This window comes from Raphanus sativus, chromosome 4 (genome assembly GCF_000801105.2).
Source record: "Raphanus sativus cultivar WK10039 chromosome 4, ASM80110v3, whole genome shotgun sequence".
In the NCBI taxonomy this organism is placed as follows: Eukaryota; Viridiplantae; Streptophyta; class Magnoliopsida; order Brassicales; family Brassicaceae; genus Raphanus; species Raphanus sativus.
Window position 1 is genome coordinate 9,229,686 of NC_079514.1, and position 16,680 is coordinate 9,246,365.

Below are 16,680 nucleotides of genomic sequence, written 5' to 3' on the forward strand. Positions count from 1 at the left end.
CGGTACGGAAACAACGTAAGCCAAAGGGTAGGCGCAAATCTAGCGAGCAAGTTGTAATTACAGTAGAAAAGACCCTATGAGAACTCGACAACAAGTCATATTGTTTATTTCCCAAACAGCCCTTAACTTTATCTCCACTCTGGTTTCTTCCACTTTCTCTGAGGCTTTTCTCTCTGTTTCCTTCCACAAATATCATTGTCTATGTATTCACATCAACGTACCGTATTTATACCTACATCACTTACGTCACTGTTCACACGCTTACTGTAGACTCACGCGAAACCAAACAAAAGTCCACGGAAATAATAGTAAATAAATGAAAAAACTATCACACATTCAACACAAAAGATACCCAGAGAGAGATAAGAAAGAAATAGAGAGAGATCCTTTGGACATTTCAAGGTTATCGTTTCTCTCTCTTGTTCTTGAGCTTTTGTGGGGGGAGAGAGAGATGGGAAGGGGTAGGGTTCAGCTGAAGAGGATAGAAAACAAGATCAATAGGCAAGTTACTTTCTCAAAGAGAAGGTCTGGTTTGCTCAAGAAAGCTCATGAGATCTCTGTTCTCTGCGATGCTGAGGTTGCTCTCGTTATCTTCTCTTCCAAAGGCAAACTCTTCGAATATTCCACCGACTCTTGGTAATTATTTTTCATCTATAAACCATATATTATATTTTTTATTTACATCGATCATATCCATATCGGCTTTCTTGATTTTCAATTAGATTTGTTTCCTTATTCGTACGTCTCCATCTCGATTGTCGTCAGGATCTTTAAATCCAAATCTTATCCCTGTGTGTTGCATATATACTGTATATTTGTTTGTTCCCTAAGAAGTGGCTCGAGAGATTAGGGTTTTTTGGGATTTTACGTATACGGACTCATGAAAAAAGCTGTTCATGTTTATTTTTCCTTGCTTTACCCGAATGAAAGTAGCATAAAATTATGATACTTAAGTACACATACTCACGATTTGATTGCCTCTTTTCATGTATAGAAGCACGAGCCCACAGAGAGACGTACGCTTATGTATGTATATATAATATAACACTTAATGACATATTTTTGAAAGAAAGGTTGATTTGAAACAAAGAAATAAAGCATTTACAAGGTATTGCTATAATCCAATGGACAATAGCATAACGTTCAACATATATGTAAGTTCGTACTGATATAAATGCGTTTTTGTATGTTTATATATGTTTGTTTGTATTGATCAAAAAAAATATATGTTTGTTTGTACGATCATATACATATTTAATGATCTTACCGTTTGCTTTGATAACTGAGCCATACTCGAATCTTGACATTGAATTTGTATGTATAATTTCTGTGATGTTTGACCAAAAAAAAATTATGTGATATTGTGTAGACTCACCAAAACCAGGTTTTATATACGTTTTTATGTTGTGCTTTACTTTTAGCGATCTTTTGTCAGTATATCAAATAAGGTAAGCTTTTGGCAAACACTTTCTACCAATTTAATGTTGCACATTACAACCTGTCCAGTTATAATCCAAATTAATCTGCAAATCAACTACATAGATTTATTAATTTCTTTTGAATTTCCTGAAATCTAGCATGGAAAGGATACTTGAACGCTATGATCGCTATTTGTATTCAGACAAACAACTTGTTGGCCGAGACATTTCACAGAGTGTAAGTCTCAAGATTTGGTTTTACTTCTAGCTGTTTATGTTCAATTGTTCATGTCTTACTTCTATCTACCAATGTTGTAGGAAAATTGGGTTCTCGAACATGCTAAGCTCAAGGCAAGAGTTGAGGTACTTGAGAAGAACAAAAGGTACCTAATATGATACATATGTAGTACCATATTATCTTCTAGTGCTGCAGTGCAAATTTGTCAAATTAAGATTGCTTCATAATCTGTGTGCTTGTCAACCAGCAATTGAACTTATCTATACAAGACTTGTTTTAAGTCAACTAGACTTTGGTTCAACATAAACATCTAACTAACTTGCTGCCTTAGCACTTGTCGTTAAAATACTAAAACATAACTTAAGAGCGAATGCATTATGTGATAGGATCTCCTTATTTCTCATATCTTATGAAAATATGTACTTCTTGATTTATGATCTCGTCATCTTCGAAATCTTTTATTAATATACAGTAATCGAGGAACTTCTATTTGTTTATTTGAACGTAATACCTGCGCGCAATATCACATATGTAGTAGCAAGGTAACAACAAGAAAGCACAATGCTTATATAATCAGTATTCACAAATAAAATAAAAATGTGCAGGAATTTTATGGGGGAAGATCTTGAATCGTTGAGCTTAAAGGACCTCCAAAGTTTGGAGCATCAGCTCCATGCTGCAATCAAGAGCATTAGGTCAAGAAAGGTAATATGAGAATCATATGAATTGAAGTTGAAATCTGTGATGGTCTTATTTAATGAATTTGTAATATTTGCAGAACCAAGCTATGTACGAATCCATATCGGCACTCCAGAAGAAGGTATAGTGTTGCAATTAACCACGACCTCAAAATAATTCGTTTTAGATATACGCTTACTTGTTTTATTTGACTTCATCAGGATAAGGCCTTGCAAGATCACAATAATGCGCTTCTCAAAAAGGTTAGAACACCTTTTTATGTATTTAGTTGTATTTAAAATGGGACTGAAAAGAGAAGTATACAAATATGCCATCTCACCAAAATTTACAGTAAAAGATTATTTCAACAATATATTATAGCATAACAATATATAAAATATATGTATGTTAGATATAATCAATTTGCAATAGAATTCTCTAGTAGTTCTTATACTAATGTTTTACAAAAAATGTTTGCATAAATAATATTAATATATAGTGTAGAGCAATCAGCAATGTATCTATCTTAGCATTATTTAAGACCTGTATATATATATATATACATGTATGTGCGGTTAGCAGTCTTTTACGCATCAGATATAATTATTTATTTTTTATTTATTAGTAGTGTTTCTAAATGGTTATTATTTATTTGTTTATTTATTAGTAGTGTTGGAAACATTCTTTTTTTTTTGGTCAAAAAATGTTGGAAACATTTATATGCTTTAAAAGGACAACCGGTTGTGAATTTTTTTGAAGTGCCAACTAGACGCCGGTTAATTGACCTAACTTTATAACCTTGATAAAAACATACACTTCTATTGCCTATTGGTTTCACTTCCTTTTTTGCCAAATTCTATTGCTTTCACTTTCTTTTGGGTATATCTATTTAACTAAATGTATAGTTTATATAGTAATTTCTAAAACAGAACATACTATTCGTGCATATGCATATTAACAATGACAAAAATTATGACATGATAGATTAAGGAGAGGGAGAAGAAGAACACGGTTCAGCAAGGACAACTAATCCAATGCTCCAACAATTCTTCGATTCTTCAGCCCCAATACTGCTCAACCTCCTCCGGGTATTGTCTCTCTTTCAGTAGTATTTCAAATTAGATTTAGAGTTTGATTCAATATTATGTAATATTATTAAATGGGCAGGGATGTCTTTGTGGGGAGAGTTGGGGGAGACAACGGCAGTGCATCGTCATTGGTGGAACCAAACTCTCTCCTTCCTGCTTGGATGATACGCCCTACAACGAATGAATAGAACTATCTCTATATGATAAGATAAATTAATGTTTAATATTGTCATAGTATGTATGTATATCAGTATTTCGGTGTATTTACTGAACTGATATAAGTTAACTTTAACTAGTTATAAAAAATTCGGCAAAAAACTATATATAAAATTTTATATTTAATGGTGGAATTATTAGGGCTGGGCGTTCGGGTACCCATTCAGGTTTCGATTCAGTCCATTCGGGTTTCGGGTTTTCGGGGTCAAAGATTTCAGCCCTATTCGGATATTTCTAAATTTCGGTTCGGGTTCGATTCGGATCTTTGCGGGTTCGGTTCGGGTTCGGATAACCCATTTAAAATGTTTTCAAATTTTTAAAATTCATTATATACTTTAAATTTTCAAAATCTATAAGAAAGATAATATATTACATATAAATTTTCATAACATATATGTCAAATACCTTAATTTAACATATAAATTGATTTTCTTTGAATATTTGGATAAAAAATCAATGGATATTTAACTATTTTGGTGTTTTCAGTATATTTTAGTTGTTTTAAACATTTACTTTTGACTATTTGCATATATTTTCTGAGTATTCTGGAAAACTTAAAAATATCTTATATATTTTTAATATTTTTAATATACATTATATATAAAAATAATGTATATATTTAAGTATATAGATTTATTTCGGATACATTCGAGTACCAAAATATTTCGGTTCGGATCGGGTTCGGTTTCGGTTCTTTAAATACCGAAATTTTGAACCCGTTCGAATATTTAATCAATTTCGGTTCGGGTTCGGTGCTACTTTTTTGGATCGGGTTCGGTTCGGTTTTCGGGTTCGGACTTTTTGCCCAGCCCTAGGAATTATAATGCCAAAAAGTAAGAACACTATCACTAGATTCACTCGTCTTAAGAACAAAGATCCGTGTCTTTGTGATGATTTCTGATGAAATATGTGTTGCTACTTTTTTTCTTTTACTGTGGCATAAATGCGCGAAAGCATTACTATATCAATATTCTATAATTCGTAATTGTGCTTACTAGGTTTGTGTATTTACTCTTATTTAATTTTTTTTAATTCTTCTCTTTGTGGAGATGCCTTAAAGTTGTCACGGCAAGGAACCGCGTGGCTCAAGTTATTATGACTTTTGAGAAAAAAAGAAATTAAAGTTTCTTTCATGCATGATGCCATCCAACCCACTAATATAATATATATATATATATATATATATATTAAAAAGGTGGTAAAATGAATTATTATTTAATTATTAACCTGCAGCCTCATTCAATTTAAAACTATGATACCGTTGCGAACGAGTTTGGCAAGAACACATCCGTAAAAAAATGTGATATATATTCGTCGATATTTATTTAATCGTCAAACTATAACGGATTTGGGAAAAAAACTATTTCAGAGCAAATTTACGTCTATAATTTCATTACAATTTTAGTTTTATATTTTTTTTGATTAAACGGAAGTACCACGGATATATGAAAAAATTCAGACTAATTTCTAATAAAAAGTACAATTTACAGATAAATATTCTCCAGATATGTAAAAAAAACCTTAAAAACATGGATCAATATTCATGTAGATGTTTATGAGCAATGTAATTTAGTTTCAAATAACTTAAATGTCAAATCTTAAAACATGTTAGCGTCTGACCTCATCCCCCATTCAAGAGTCAACTTTTTCCATACCCCTATTTCTCTACACACAATTTTATATGGGTGGCCTTGATATTCTATATCTCTTTTTCATAATTCTATTTTTATCAAAACCCAAAACCACAAATAAAATCTTCCCCCCTTTTCAAAACTAAACCCTAACTCCTTCTATGGATTAGTGAACCTATGGGCAAGTATTTAACTTTTTATACCTTTCAAATTTGGAAAAAAATATTTTTTAAAACGCTTTAACCATATTGTGATGATATTCGTGAAAAAATGTGGAAAAAATAGTTTTTTGATTTTTGAAATAATTTTATCAAATTCTATAAATCAAATAAAAAATATTCACGTTCCCAATTTAATTTTATGATTTTTCTTTGACATATAAAACTAAAAGAGAAAAATTGTCTAATAGAGATTAAAAAATGAGATATAGGGGTATGAGAGGAATTGCCTCCCCATCCGACCACATTTTCTTAGACTAGATTTAAGATTTGCCTTTGCATATATGTGATAGCTAGCTACACGTTTGACTCAAAGGTAATAGCGTAAGCTATATACAGTTGACAGACCATGATTCGAATCTTCGAATGTGGTATCATGTCAAGGTTTTTCAGATGGAGGTATTAAACCATCTAATTTATTAAAAAAGGAGTACAAAATTAGATTAGCCCTTAGTTTTCCACTATATTTACATTGTCATGCCACTGAAATATTAAATAAAAATATATCTAAATATAATTGTTTTTTCCTAATTTAAATAATAGATCTAAACATTTAATGTATTTAATGTATTTTCTTAATTTATCTAATTTATTAAAAAAGGAGTACAAATTAGATTAGCCCTTAGTTTTCCACTATATTTACATTGTCATGCCACTGAAAAATTAAATAAAAATATATCTAAATATAATTGTTTTTTCCTAATTTAAATAATAGATCTAAACATTTAATGTATTTAATGTATTTTCTTAATTTAAATAATAGATTTCTTTAATAAAGTTTTAACCAAAATAGATTTCCTAATATATTTCGTATTAACATTTTAAATATTTTTAATATTTATTAGTAATAAATAATAAAATAAAAAATTACACATCATAATCAATTTATATAACATATAAGGAAAATATAATATAGTTTATTCATATATTATTAGCATAATGCTTTCATAATATAACTTTGAATTAGTTATAAATATAAGATTTATTTATATGATACACTACAATATAATAAACGATTAAATAACAAAATATAATTATTTTAAATTAATAAATAAAATTGTTATGTTTTAAAATGTTATATCAAAAATTATGTAATATATTATAATTTACATATATATATATATATATATATATATATATATATATATATATATATATATATATAGTATACCATTAGTATAGAGAAAAAAATTAAACTGAAAGAAAATTATTTATATGGTCACGGGTCAAGCTCTATAAATAAACAAAAACAGCATAAGATTTTTTTTATTTAACAAATTTATTTTAATATAAACTATAGTTGCAAATATGTTTACATATTTTATGTATTTATAAATTTTTTTTCTTTGTTCTAGGGAAGCTAAGATTTTTGAATTGGAAAAAATTATGACCCACCTCTATATTATTTTAATTTGGAAATTTAAATTTTATATCAAAATATTTTATTAAATTTTAATTTTTTTTATTATAACTGCAAAGGTTAATTTTCAATCTATTTATATTTAAATATTATAAATATATCATTTAATATTAAAAACTAATAAAATAAAATAAATACCCGCCCGGTCGGGCGGGTCAAGATTTAGTTTATATTATTAAAGTTGAAGTACACATTAGAATTGTTTGAAAACTAAAATAGTATGTTTTCTCAAAATTGTTTGGAAACAGGTTTACTTAAAGTCATTTTATTAATTTCATCAGCTTAAACCTTTAAGGCTTTAAGCAATGTTTCTTATAATCGTGGCCCATTTATCTTCAAACTACCTGCTTTAATTAGCCAAAGTATTTTTTTTTTAACCGTCCGAGTCGATTATTATCGATTAATTATGCTATTAATTACAATGGTGAGAATATTACAAAGACGATTTTACAGCCGACAATTCTACCACCATGTGAGAATACCCGCCTGACTGCACCATTCTGAGCCGTCCTATGAGATCCATGTTCGATGGTACGCCCTGCACCAAACTGAAGATCTCATGTAACATGTTTCTCCATAATCTGCATAATTTGGTATTTCTAGGGTTTAAACCCCAGACCTCCGGGTGTAGAAACAATTGAACCCTTAGTCAAACCACTAGACCAAGAGGGCTTTCCACAGCCAAAGTATTTAAACAAGCTAAAATCATCTATACTATTAAAAGAGAAGCAGTCTTGAAAAGTCGACTTATACAAGTTGTTTTGGACACTTTCATTTTTAATTTTTTTGGTCTTACCTTATATTTCTCTAACAATAAATTATAAAGAGATAAATCTTATTTTTGGTAATACCTTATTTCTCTAACAATATTTTTTTGGTTTTATCATGTCTCTATTTATTTTAATAGATCTTATTTCTACAATTAACCCACCCACGTATATGATCATATATAAGTAAAAAGTCTTTAACGAGAAAGTTAAAAGCTATAGATCTTTGTTATATGTCTTATTATTTTCTATATTTTATTGTTGTCATAATTATGTTGTTTTCAACCTCAGTGTAACGTGGCTTCGCCAGCCCACAGAATCATGATTCCAAAAAAATGAAGATTGGGCATGTATATATTTTTAATCGATTCTGATTTGGAAGCAAGTAATTATTAGTTAGAAGCATAGTCTGTATTTCCATTGCGAGTGAAACAAGTATAATTTCAACGAGATGAAGAGATTGACTAGGTAATAATCATGAAAATAAACAAATACTGTCATGTCAATACGTTTTTTATATTTTATTTGGATGACATAATAAAAATTCCATAAAAGTTTAAGGAATCACAATTTTATGTAATATTAAAAACCTATATCAGAAATTTAATCAAAAATAAATTATCGAATATTTTTGTGTGTTTTATCAGATTAATGATATTAAATCGCAGGTTAATAGCGAGTTTTTTGGATTTTTACTAGATTCTATCAAATTTTCAATGTTCAATCTACTTTATTAAAAAGGAAGGAGTTTTGATAAATCTACCTATAAAAATTGTTTTGAAGTTTTTTTTTTGGTTTTACACTCTATATTATAAATATGCTAAGCCATCCAACAATTAGTTTCTATATTTATGCATTTCATCATTTATTATCTTTACATTTATTTTATCGTCACACGATTTCAAAATCTATTACCCATATATTTTTTTTACCTAAAGGTCAAAATTAAATGCCTCCAAACTACACTATTACCATACATGCATACACACATTTCATCATAGTGATCTCAGGCTGTCAGCGTTTATTTGACATCCTTTTCTGGGAAATCAAGATTCATCAAAGACAATAAAGTGTCGTCATTCTCACGCAGAAAGAGAAGAAATGGAATACATGTGTGTAGTTTTAGTTGATGGTGCTTATATTTTCCTTTTACTGGACTTTAGATTGTATTTTAGTTTGTATATATGTATATGCTGACCTATTTAGGATTTAAATATTAATATTAATATGAACGACAAAAAGAAATACTAATAGCTTTTACAATATTATCGATGTATTGATACTGTAGTTGTTACAAAACTATATAATACATTTTATATCAAGCATAATACTATATAATATGGAAATTCTTAGCTTTTTATAATTTAGATTATATCTCAACATCCAGTAATACTGCAGACGGTTTATGTACGTGTTTTTTATTTGAAAACATATGTTACCAAAATTATTATACAAAAACAAAACTAAATTAAGTTAAAACATTTTATTTAGTTTAAAATAGTATACCCGCCGCTGATACTGAAAGTATATTATAAAACTAAATAAATAAAATTTCGAATATTAATTTTTAAAAATTAATTCTTCAAATATCTACACAAACAATCTAACAAAATTTTGAAAATTGATTTATTTTCTTTCAAATATGTATCTAAACAAACTATTTCTATATATTTCTATACTATGAAAAGAAAATCATTACCAAAAAATCTACTTAAAAAAGTTGTTGGACCATTTCACTAACTAATTATTATTGGTCCAACTATTTTAAAATACAGAAATTTAAAAATAATAGTTTAAAATTTAAATCATGTATAATTGTTTATTATAAATATACTTTTATAATAATTAAATTAAATAATGATTTTTAAAATATGTATATAACCCGCAGACAACAACAAAATTAAGCGGAGCGGATGCGGGTACAAAATTATTTGTTTGCGGGTTGTGCGGGTCATATTCTTTAACAAAAACAAACTGAAAATCTGCGGGTTGTCGGGTCAGCGGGGCGGGTTCGATCCGCAACCCAGCCTTTACTGTGTGTATACCGGATTAATTTTTAAATTGCTATTATTTAATAAAATATATTTTTATTAAAATTTATACACAAATATGATTACATAAAATACAAATATAATCAGAAAGAAAAACAAATATCAAAAATTAAATTTTAAATAAAAAATATACCCGCCCTTTTAAGGGCGGGTCAAAATCTAGTAACAAAATTAAATGTTGATTTTAAGTCATAACAAACCCATAATATTAGGTGAGATACGTCAAAACAAAACTAACATCACATATTACAATCAATACTATTAAATTTATTAGTTGAGCCCAACTAAAAAAAGTATCTAAATGTAACTAACTGCATACAATATATATACCGTAAATAATATAACTGCAACGAAAAAAGGAAAGTGCATAGGTTAATATATAGTCAACCTTTGCATGACCACTAAAGTCCTATTTTCAAGGGGCTATGAATATTGGCCATTAGACAATATTGGGTTTTCATAACAACTTTCTGTTTTTTTTCATTTTAAGTTTTCATTTACCATTTGGACCATTATTCCCATTTTTTAATAATTAGAACTGAGTTTTAACAACTAAACCCATTTTAAATTACATGACAAACTATTATGTGTAATAATAAAATTTTATAAATCATTATATATAAAATCAAATCACTAAAGTTTAATTGAAAACATATAATTACATATATATATATATAATTAATCTTTGATTAATAAACAAAATTGTAACTATACTTTGTCTTTTTTTAAATGATAGCTATTTTGAAATAAAATTCAGTGAAATAGTTATGGAACAGGTGTATAGTTATGCAATATCACAAATTTAATATAATTTTCAAAACTTCTTACTAATAATTTTTTTAAAATATTATATACAAATATGATTATAAATAAAAACACAAATATAAAAATTAAATTTCTTACAAAAAATATTTAACAAAAAATGTATCCGTCTTTTGAAAGGCGGGTCAAAATGTAGTTGAGTTATTAAATTAACAGTTGAATACACTTCGACGAATGTTTTAAATTGAATCTTTTTTAGGACAAAAAAGAAAAAAAAATTGAATTTGGCATAGTGGTTGAGTGGCTGTTGAGCTATTGCTCAACCAGGGTTCGATACGACTCCTAAGCAATTTATTTTCTTTTTCAAAAAAAAAAACTTTTTTAGGTTTTTGTCATGTGTCAGTTTTTGATTGATTGTCCAAATTTTATTTTATTTTTATTTCCACCAAATAATTAAAACTCATTTATTTTATAATAAAATATTTTTAAATAAAAGACTATACTTAAATTTATATTTTATAATCTATAAATAAGATTAGTTTCAATTTATTTTGATATTAAAATGCCATTTTCAGTTTTTTGTAATTATTTTTGTTTTAATAATGATCTCTTTAGTTCTTATTTTAATATTTGTTTTTATTCAAATGATTAAATAAAAAAGAAAAGCAAAACTATTTAAAACATTTGTCTGACTCTCAAGTATTGTAATTAATTTTAATCAATAACTAGATTTTGATCCGCGCTTTAAAAACGCGGGTATATTTTCATTTTAATAAAATTTAATTGAATTTATAATTTTGATTAGAAAATAAATACTTTTAAAGTTTTCTATTTGCGTTTCAGAAAAAAATGTTCTGTTATAATACTTGATTTTAAGCGATGTTTTCATATCCAACTCAAACCTATGATTAAACCAATAAATCGAGTGATATGTGTATAATTCAGTTCAATTTAATAAAAAGAATTGTAATTATAATCTTAAAAAACTTTGTAAAAATCTAAAAATCCGCTATTAACCTAAGATCCAATATGAGATGATCCGCTGAAAAAAAAATTTGAAACGTTTATTAAATAATTCATACTTCTTAATATTATATAAAACTGGAAAAATTATTTAGACTTTAATGAGATTTATATTATGTCATTTGAAGAAAATGAAAAAATGGTAATGGAAAACTTTATTATTGATATGAAAATATTATTTTCTTTTGTGGTTACTAATAAGCTATGATAAGTTTGTATTTTTATTTATGTTTAGATTTTTAAAACTTAATTTTAAGATAAGTTTAAAAAATTTGAACACTCAAAATTGGCGTATCATTATTATGTAAAAAATGACATAATAATAATATTTTTTTTAATTTGCATGTATATATTCATATCCGATTTTTAAATAATATTATAGATGAAAAATGATATTCAAATTAAATGAAAAGTATAATCTGCGTAAAAATTAAGATTATTATCATTCACAAAACATGAAAAGTATTAATTATCATAGCTAATATTATATTTTTAGTTTAAATAAAGCATATTTAACATTTAAATTAAATGTAAATAGGAAAGAAGGGGCATAATCCTAAATTTTTAAAATAAAACCATGTTTTAATAGTATAGATTGTTAATATGTAATCACAAAAAGTATATAAAACAAAATTGTAAAAGAAAAAATGATAAGATAGGGTGTTAAAAATTTTCAACAACCCAAAATATAAAACAAAAATGATAAGATAGGGCGTTTGAAGCTTTGAATTTTTTTTTTTTTGAAGCTTTGAATTACTAAGGAGAAGATAGAGAAAATGATGCATAGAGAAAATGATGCGGAAGGTACTGAAGGTTGTAATCACTATTGATAATTTTAAACAAAAACATTTGACTTGTCGATAAAGCATGAAGAATACTTTGAACTGCGATTTAATATCCCGCTTTGTAAAAAAATCATAATCTTTTTGCCGTTCAAACTTCAAACGCGAGGAAACAAAAAGTCTTCTACGTTTAAAACTCAGAAATTGTCCCATCACAATAAACATACAACTACTTTGTACTTACTCTGTTTACAACACACGTTATATGGCTGTAGTCTGTAGACCACACCATATATTGCATGGAGGAAAATACTCAGTTGACGCTTGAAAAACTGATACATTGACTTATGGAAAGAAAAACATTCGATGAGTCTTCTTAACCCTTTTATACGAACACGTTCAGTATTTACGAAATATAACCTTATATAAACTATGTAAATCTTGTGTAATCTCAAGATCTTCCAGTAAAATAAAATGAGATTTCTCTCTTGTTCGTTGATTTATCTTTTTCTTGTTTTACAACTACAAATACTTCTGGTTTCGTCTCAAAACACTAGAAACGGAACGGTTCCTGTCGGAGAGTCTCTTACAGCTTCAGAGTCCCAACAATTCTCTAGTTCATGGCTTTCCCCTTCCGGTGACTTTGCTTTCGGGTTCCGCCGGATCCAACCTAACGATGGTTTCACTCTCTCCATTTGGTTCGACAAGATTCCTGACAAAACCATCGTGTGGCACGCACAAGCAGTCAACACAACCACCGGTCTTGTCCCTAATGGTTCGAAGGTTACATTAACAGCAGATCGGGGTCTGGTCCTCACAGACTCTCGAGGTCAACATCATTGGAGTTCTTCACTTCCTCCAGGTAGTGGCTCTGTTTCTCGAGGGCTCATAACCGATGCCGGAAACTTCCGGTTGCTGAGCAAAGATTCCGGCGAAGATTTATGGTCGAGCTTCGGTCATCCCACTGACACTCTGTTGCCTACTCAGGTGAGTCAATTTTCTAACTGATAACTAACTTCAAGATAATGGTCGGGGTAATAGTTATTATTAATTCTGGTGAATAACACTATGAAGCATGAGCCGTATACCCCGGATTGAAACCATTTTTTTGGCAAAGAGTTATTCTTTATTAGATCGGAATATCTAAAAGCTGACTATGAAGTTGTGGAAAATTATGGACCTTGTTAAAAAACAAATTCAATGAACCTAATGCAAAAAGACAAGATAGAAAACTTGAGGCTAATATTTGTTTAGGGTTTTCTTTTTAAAAATACGAATAATAAATAGAGACCATGATCTATATATAATTTGTCAAATAACTATGATATCATTTTATAGGTTTCACATAAAAGCATATAGTATTTGATACGTTGTTGTAAGCATATATAGACTCGGTGATGATGCAGAGTATAGAGATTGGAAGTAACCTATCATCTCGCCTGACGGAGACAAGTTTCAAGAAAGGAAGATTCAGGCTACATCTAGGTGACGACGGTAATCTCAAACTTCTCGTTCTCAACTCCAAGTCGCTAGCGGAAACAGATGTATACTTCTCCTACTACCAAAGCGGCACGACGGAACCTAATCCCGGGACTAGATTAGTTTTCAACCAGTCAGGCTACATGTATGTTTTACGAAGCAGCAACAACGCAACAAGATTTGGTATCAAAGAAGAAGTTCCCGTATCTTCCAGAGACGTCTATCGCCGTGCCGTTCTACATTTCGATGGGGTTTTCTCTCAATACTATCACTCCAAAGAACAGGGGAGCAATGGGTGGGAGTTGGCTTGGGCTCTGCCGGATAATATATGTGAGACGAGCTCCAAAGATGATCTTGGTAACGTAGCTTGTGGGTTTAACAGTATATGCATTTTGGATGATAAACAGAGGCCCAAGTGTCAGTGTCCCGAGAAGTTCTCGTTGATGGATCCTAGTGACGAGTATGGTGACTGCAAGCCGGATTTTGAGATGCAGACTTGTGGACCAGAGAATAACGAAACTGAAAACGTGCGTGTTGTCAATGTTTACGAGCTCATGCGTGTAGACCGCACGAACTGGCCGTACGGGGATTACCAGAAGTTTAATAACTTTGATGAAGACGAGTGTAGAAATGCTTGTCTTAACGACTGTTTCTGTGCTGCTGTTGTTTACGGAAACGATCGAGTATGTTGGGCCAAGAAGTTTCCGTTGTCTTTCGGACAGAGAGCACCTAATGGTCATAACGATGATCCGCGTGATAGCTATACACTCATTAAGGTTTCAAAAGGCGTTGTGGATGTTCCGGTTACCAGATACAGAGGGAAAAACAGTGACTGGCTAATCATCGCCTGTTCGGTTTTGCTTGGAACTTCAGCTCTTTTTAATTTCATATTACTTGCTCTGTATAGAAAGATGAATAAAAGTAAGAAGAGGAAGAAGAAACTAAGCCAAGCTGGAGATGTCGATGCCGTGGCGACATCTACTGCAGTTGAGTTGAATCTGAGGGTCTTTACATATAGAGAGCTCGTGGTGGCTACAGGGGATTTCATGGACGAGCTTGGAAGAGGAGGTTTTGGGATCGTTTACAAAGGATTTATAAAATTTAGTGGTGGTGGGGGTGATGAAGTTGCCGTGGCAGTCAAGAAACTAGACCGTGTTGCTCAAGAAAACGAGAAAGAGTTCAAGAATGAGGTTAAAGTGATTGGTCAGATCCATCACAAGAATCTAGTGAGGCTAATTGGCTTCTGCAACGAAGGAGAGGGCCGTTTGATAGTCTATGAGTTCATACCACACGGGACACTAGCAGATTTTCTCTTCAGGCGTCCTAGACCGAGCTGGGAAGATAGGAAGAGGATTGCGGTTGGGATTGCTCGGGGAATCTTGTATTTACATGAAGAATGTAAAGAGCAAATCATACACTGCGACATAAAACCACATAACATACTTCTAGATGAGTCTTACAACCCTAGAATCTCGGATTTTGGGTTAGCCAAGCTTCTAATGATGAACCAAACGCATACGCTCACCAACATCCGCGGAACGAAAGGGTATGTCGCACCTGAGTGGTTCAGGAACCGTCCCATTACATCCAAAGTAGATGTCTATAGCTACGGAGTAATGCTTTTAGAAATCGTGTGCTGCAAGAAAGCCATCGATCTAGATGAGAGCGTGATTCTCATCGATTGGGGTTACGATTGTTTCCGAGATAGGAGGTTGGAGGATCTAATCGAAGACGATTTGGAGGCCATTAACGACATGGAGACGGTAGAGAGATATGTGAAAATAGGGATATGGTGTATACAAGAAGAACCAGGAATGAGACCTAATATGAGAAATGTTACGCAGATGCTTGAAGGTGTGAGTCAAGTTCGTGATCCTCCAAACCCTTCTCCTTATAGTGCATTCTCTTGTGATGAGTATCTGTCTTGTACTTGAATTTTTCTTTATGATTTTGTTACTTGGAGACCCTTTAATGTACAAAATATTTTCAATATGTGCAATATACTTTTCTATAGCTTTCTGGTTTAATTTTTATACCTTAAAGGAAAAATGTGAATCACAAACAAAAAGAAACTTAGAAAGTTGATATTACATTTCAAACGATCAACATCTTCTTATTATCTTGATGATACACAAATTGCTATCATAATTTCTTATATAAATACCATATACAACAACATAATACAATATTAATTAACCTATCAGATATTAACGGATGTTACAATAGTAAAACTCTGAAGATCTTTGATTGATGTCTCTCAATATTATTTCAATTAGTGGTTGGTAAAAAATACGACTTTTCCATTAGCAGGATGATTAGTTTGAGCTTGTATTTAATATCTTTTGCTATTCATAAAACAAACCTAGGGAAGCATAAGTCATTTGAGATATTTCTTATTCAACATACAATAACCACAACTTGTACGCAGTTTATTTCACACGTTAAAAGACTCTAGAGCCACATATTCAGAGCTGAATGGAGGAAAAAGCTCCGTTGACTCTTCAAAATCTGCTCAATAGACTCCCAACAAAAGAAAAACATTCAGCATGTCTTCTTACACTTCTTACGTTCAGTAGTAACGACCAAATCAACTTAAAAAAGAAAAACCTTAAAACCATATAATAAAAAATATACTCCTTATATTTCCTTCATTAGGATTCATCTATAGTTCTGTTCGTTTTATCAACGTTGCAAGAAGCCGCAGCGACTCAAAATTATCTCTACGGTGCGGAAAACACAGCACCGTCAAGACAAAACAGATTTGATTATTTAATCCGCTGCGGAAAATAAAAACCAGTAAATACCAAGTTGAAAATATCAGACAGAGGCAACTCCGATTTTCTTCCTTTGATTATCAGTTTGCGTCTGTCTCAGTTTCAATATCAATGAATTTTCTTCCGTCACAGTAT

General features: G+C 30.2%; 1 protein-coding gene and 1 pseudogene across 1 annotated transcript; both read left to right on the plus strand.

Moving 5' to 3' along the window:
* The first annotated feature begins 332 nt into the window (after nucleotides 1–332).
* Nucleotides 333–3,766, plus strand: LOC108860643 (agamous-like MADS-box protein AGL8 homolog). Its single transcript, XM_057010015.1, has 8 exons — nucleotides 333–636; nucleotides 1,578–1,656; nucleotides 1,737–1,801; nucleotides 2,262–2,361; nucleotides 2,435–2,476; nucleotides 2,556–2,597; nucleotides 3,319–3,422; nucleotides 3,502–3,766. Exons 1-8 carry the CDS (start codon nucleotides 452–454, stop codon nucleotides 3,608–3,610), a joined length of 726 nt encoding a protein of 241 aa, XP_056865995.1. The 5' UTR covers nucleotides 333–451; the 3' UTR covers nucleotides 3,611–3,766.
* An 8,841-nt stretch (nucleotides 3,767–12,607) lies between these two features.
* On the plus strand, nucleotides 12,608–15,788 carry LOC108830635 (G-type lectin S-receptor-like serine/threonine-protein kinase RLK1; annotated as a pseudogene).
* Nucleotides 15,789–16,680: the final 892 nt, after the last annotated feature.

Bases quoted from the DNA above. Each gene is read 5' to 3' on its own strand.
- LOC108860643 (XM_057010015.1), top strand. From the start codon at position 452: ATGGGAAGGGGTAGGGTTCAGCTGAAGAGGATAGAAAACAAGATCAAT. The intron at 637-1,577 runs GTAATTATTTTT...CCTGAAATCTAG, and splicing joins GAATATTCCACCGACTCTTG to CATGGAAAGGATACTTGAAC. The intron at 2,362-2,434 runs GTAATATGAGAA...TAATATTTGCAG, and splicing joins AGAGCATTAGGTCAAGAAAG to AACCAAGCTATGTACGAATC.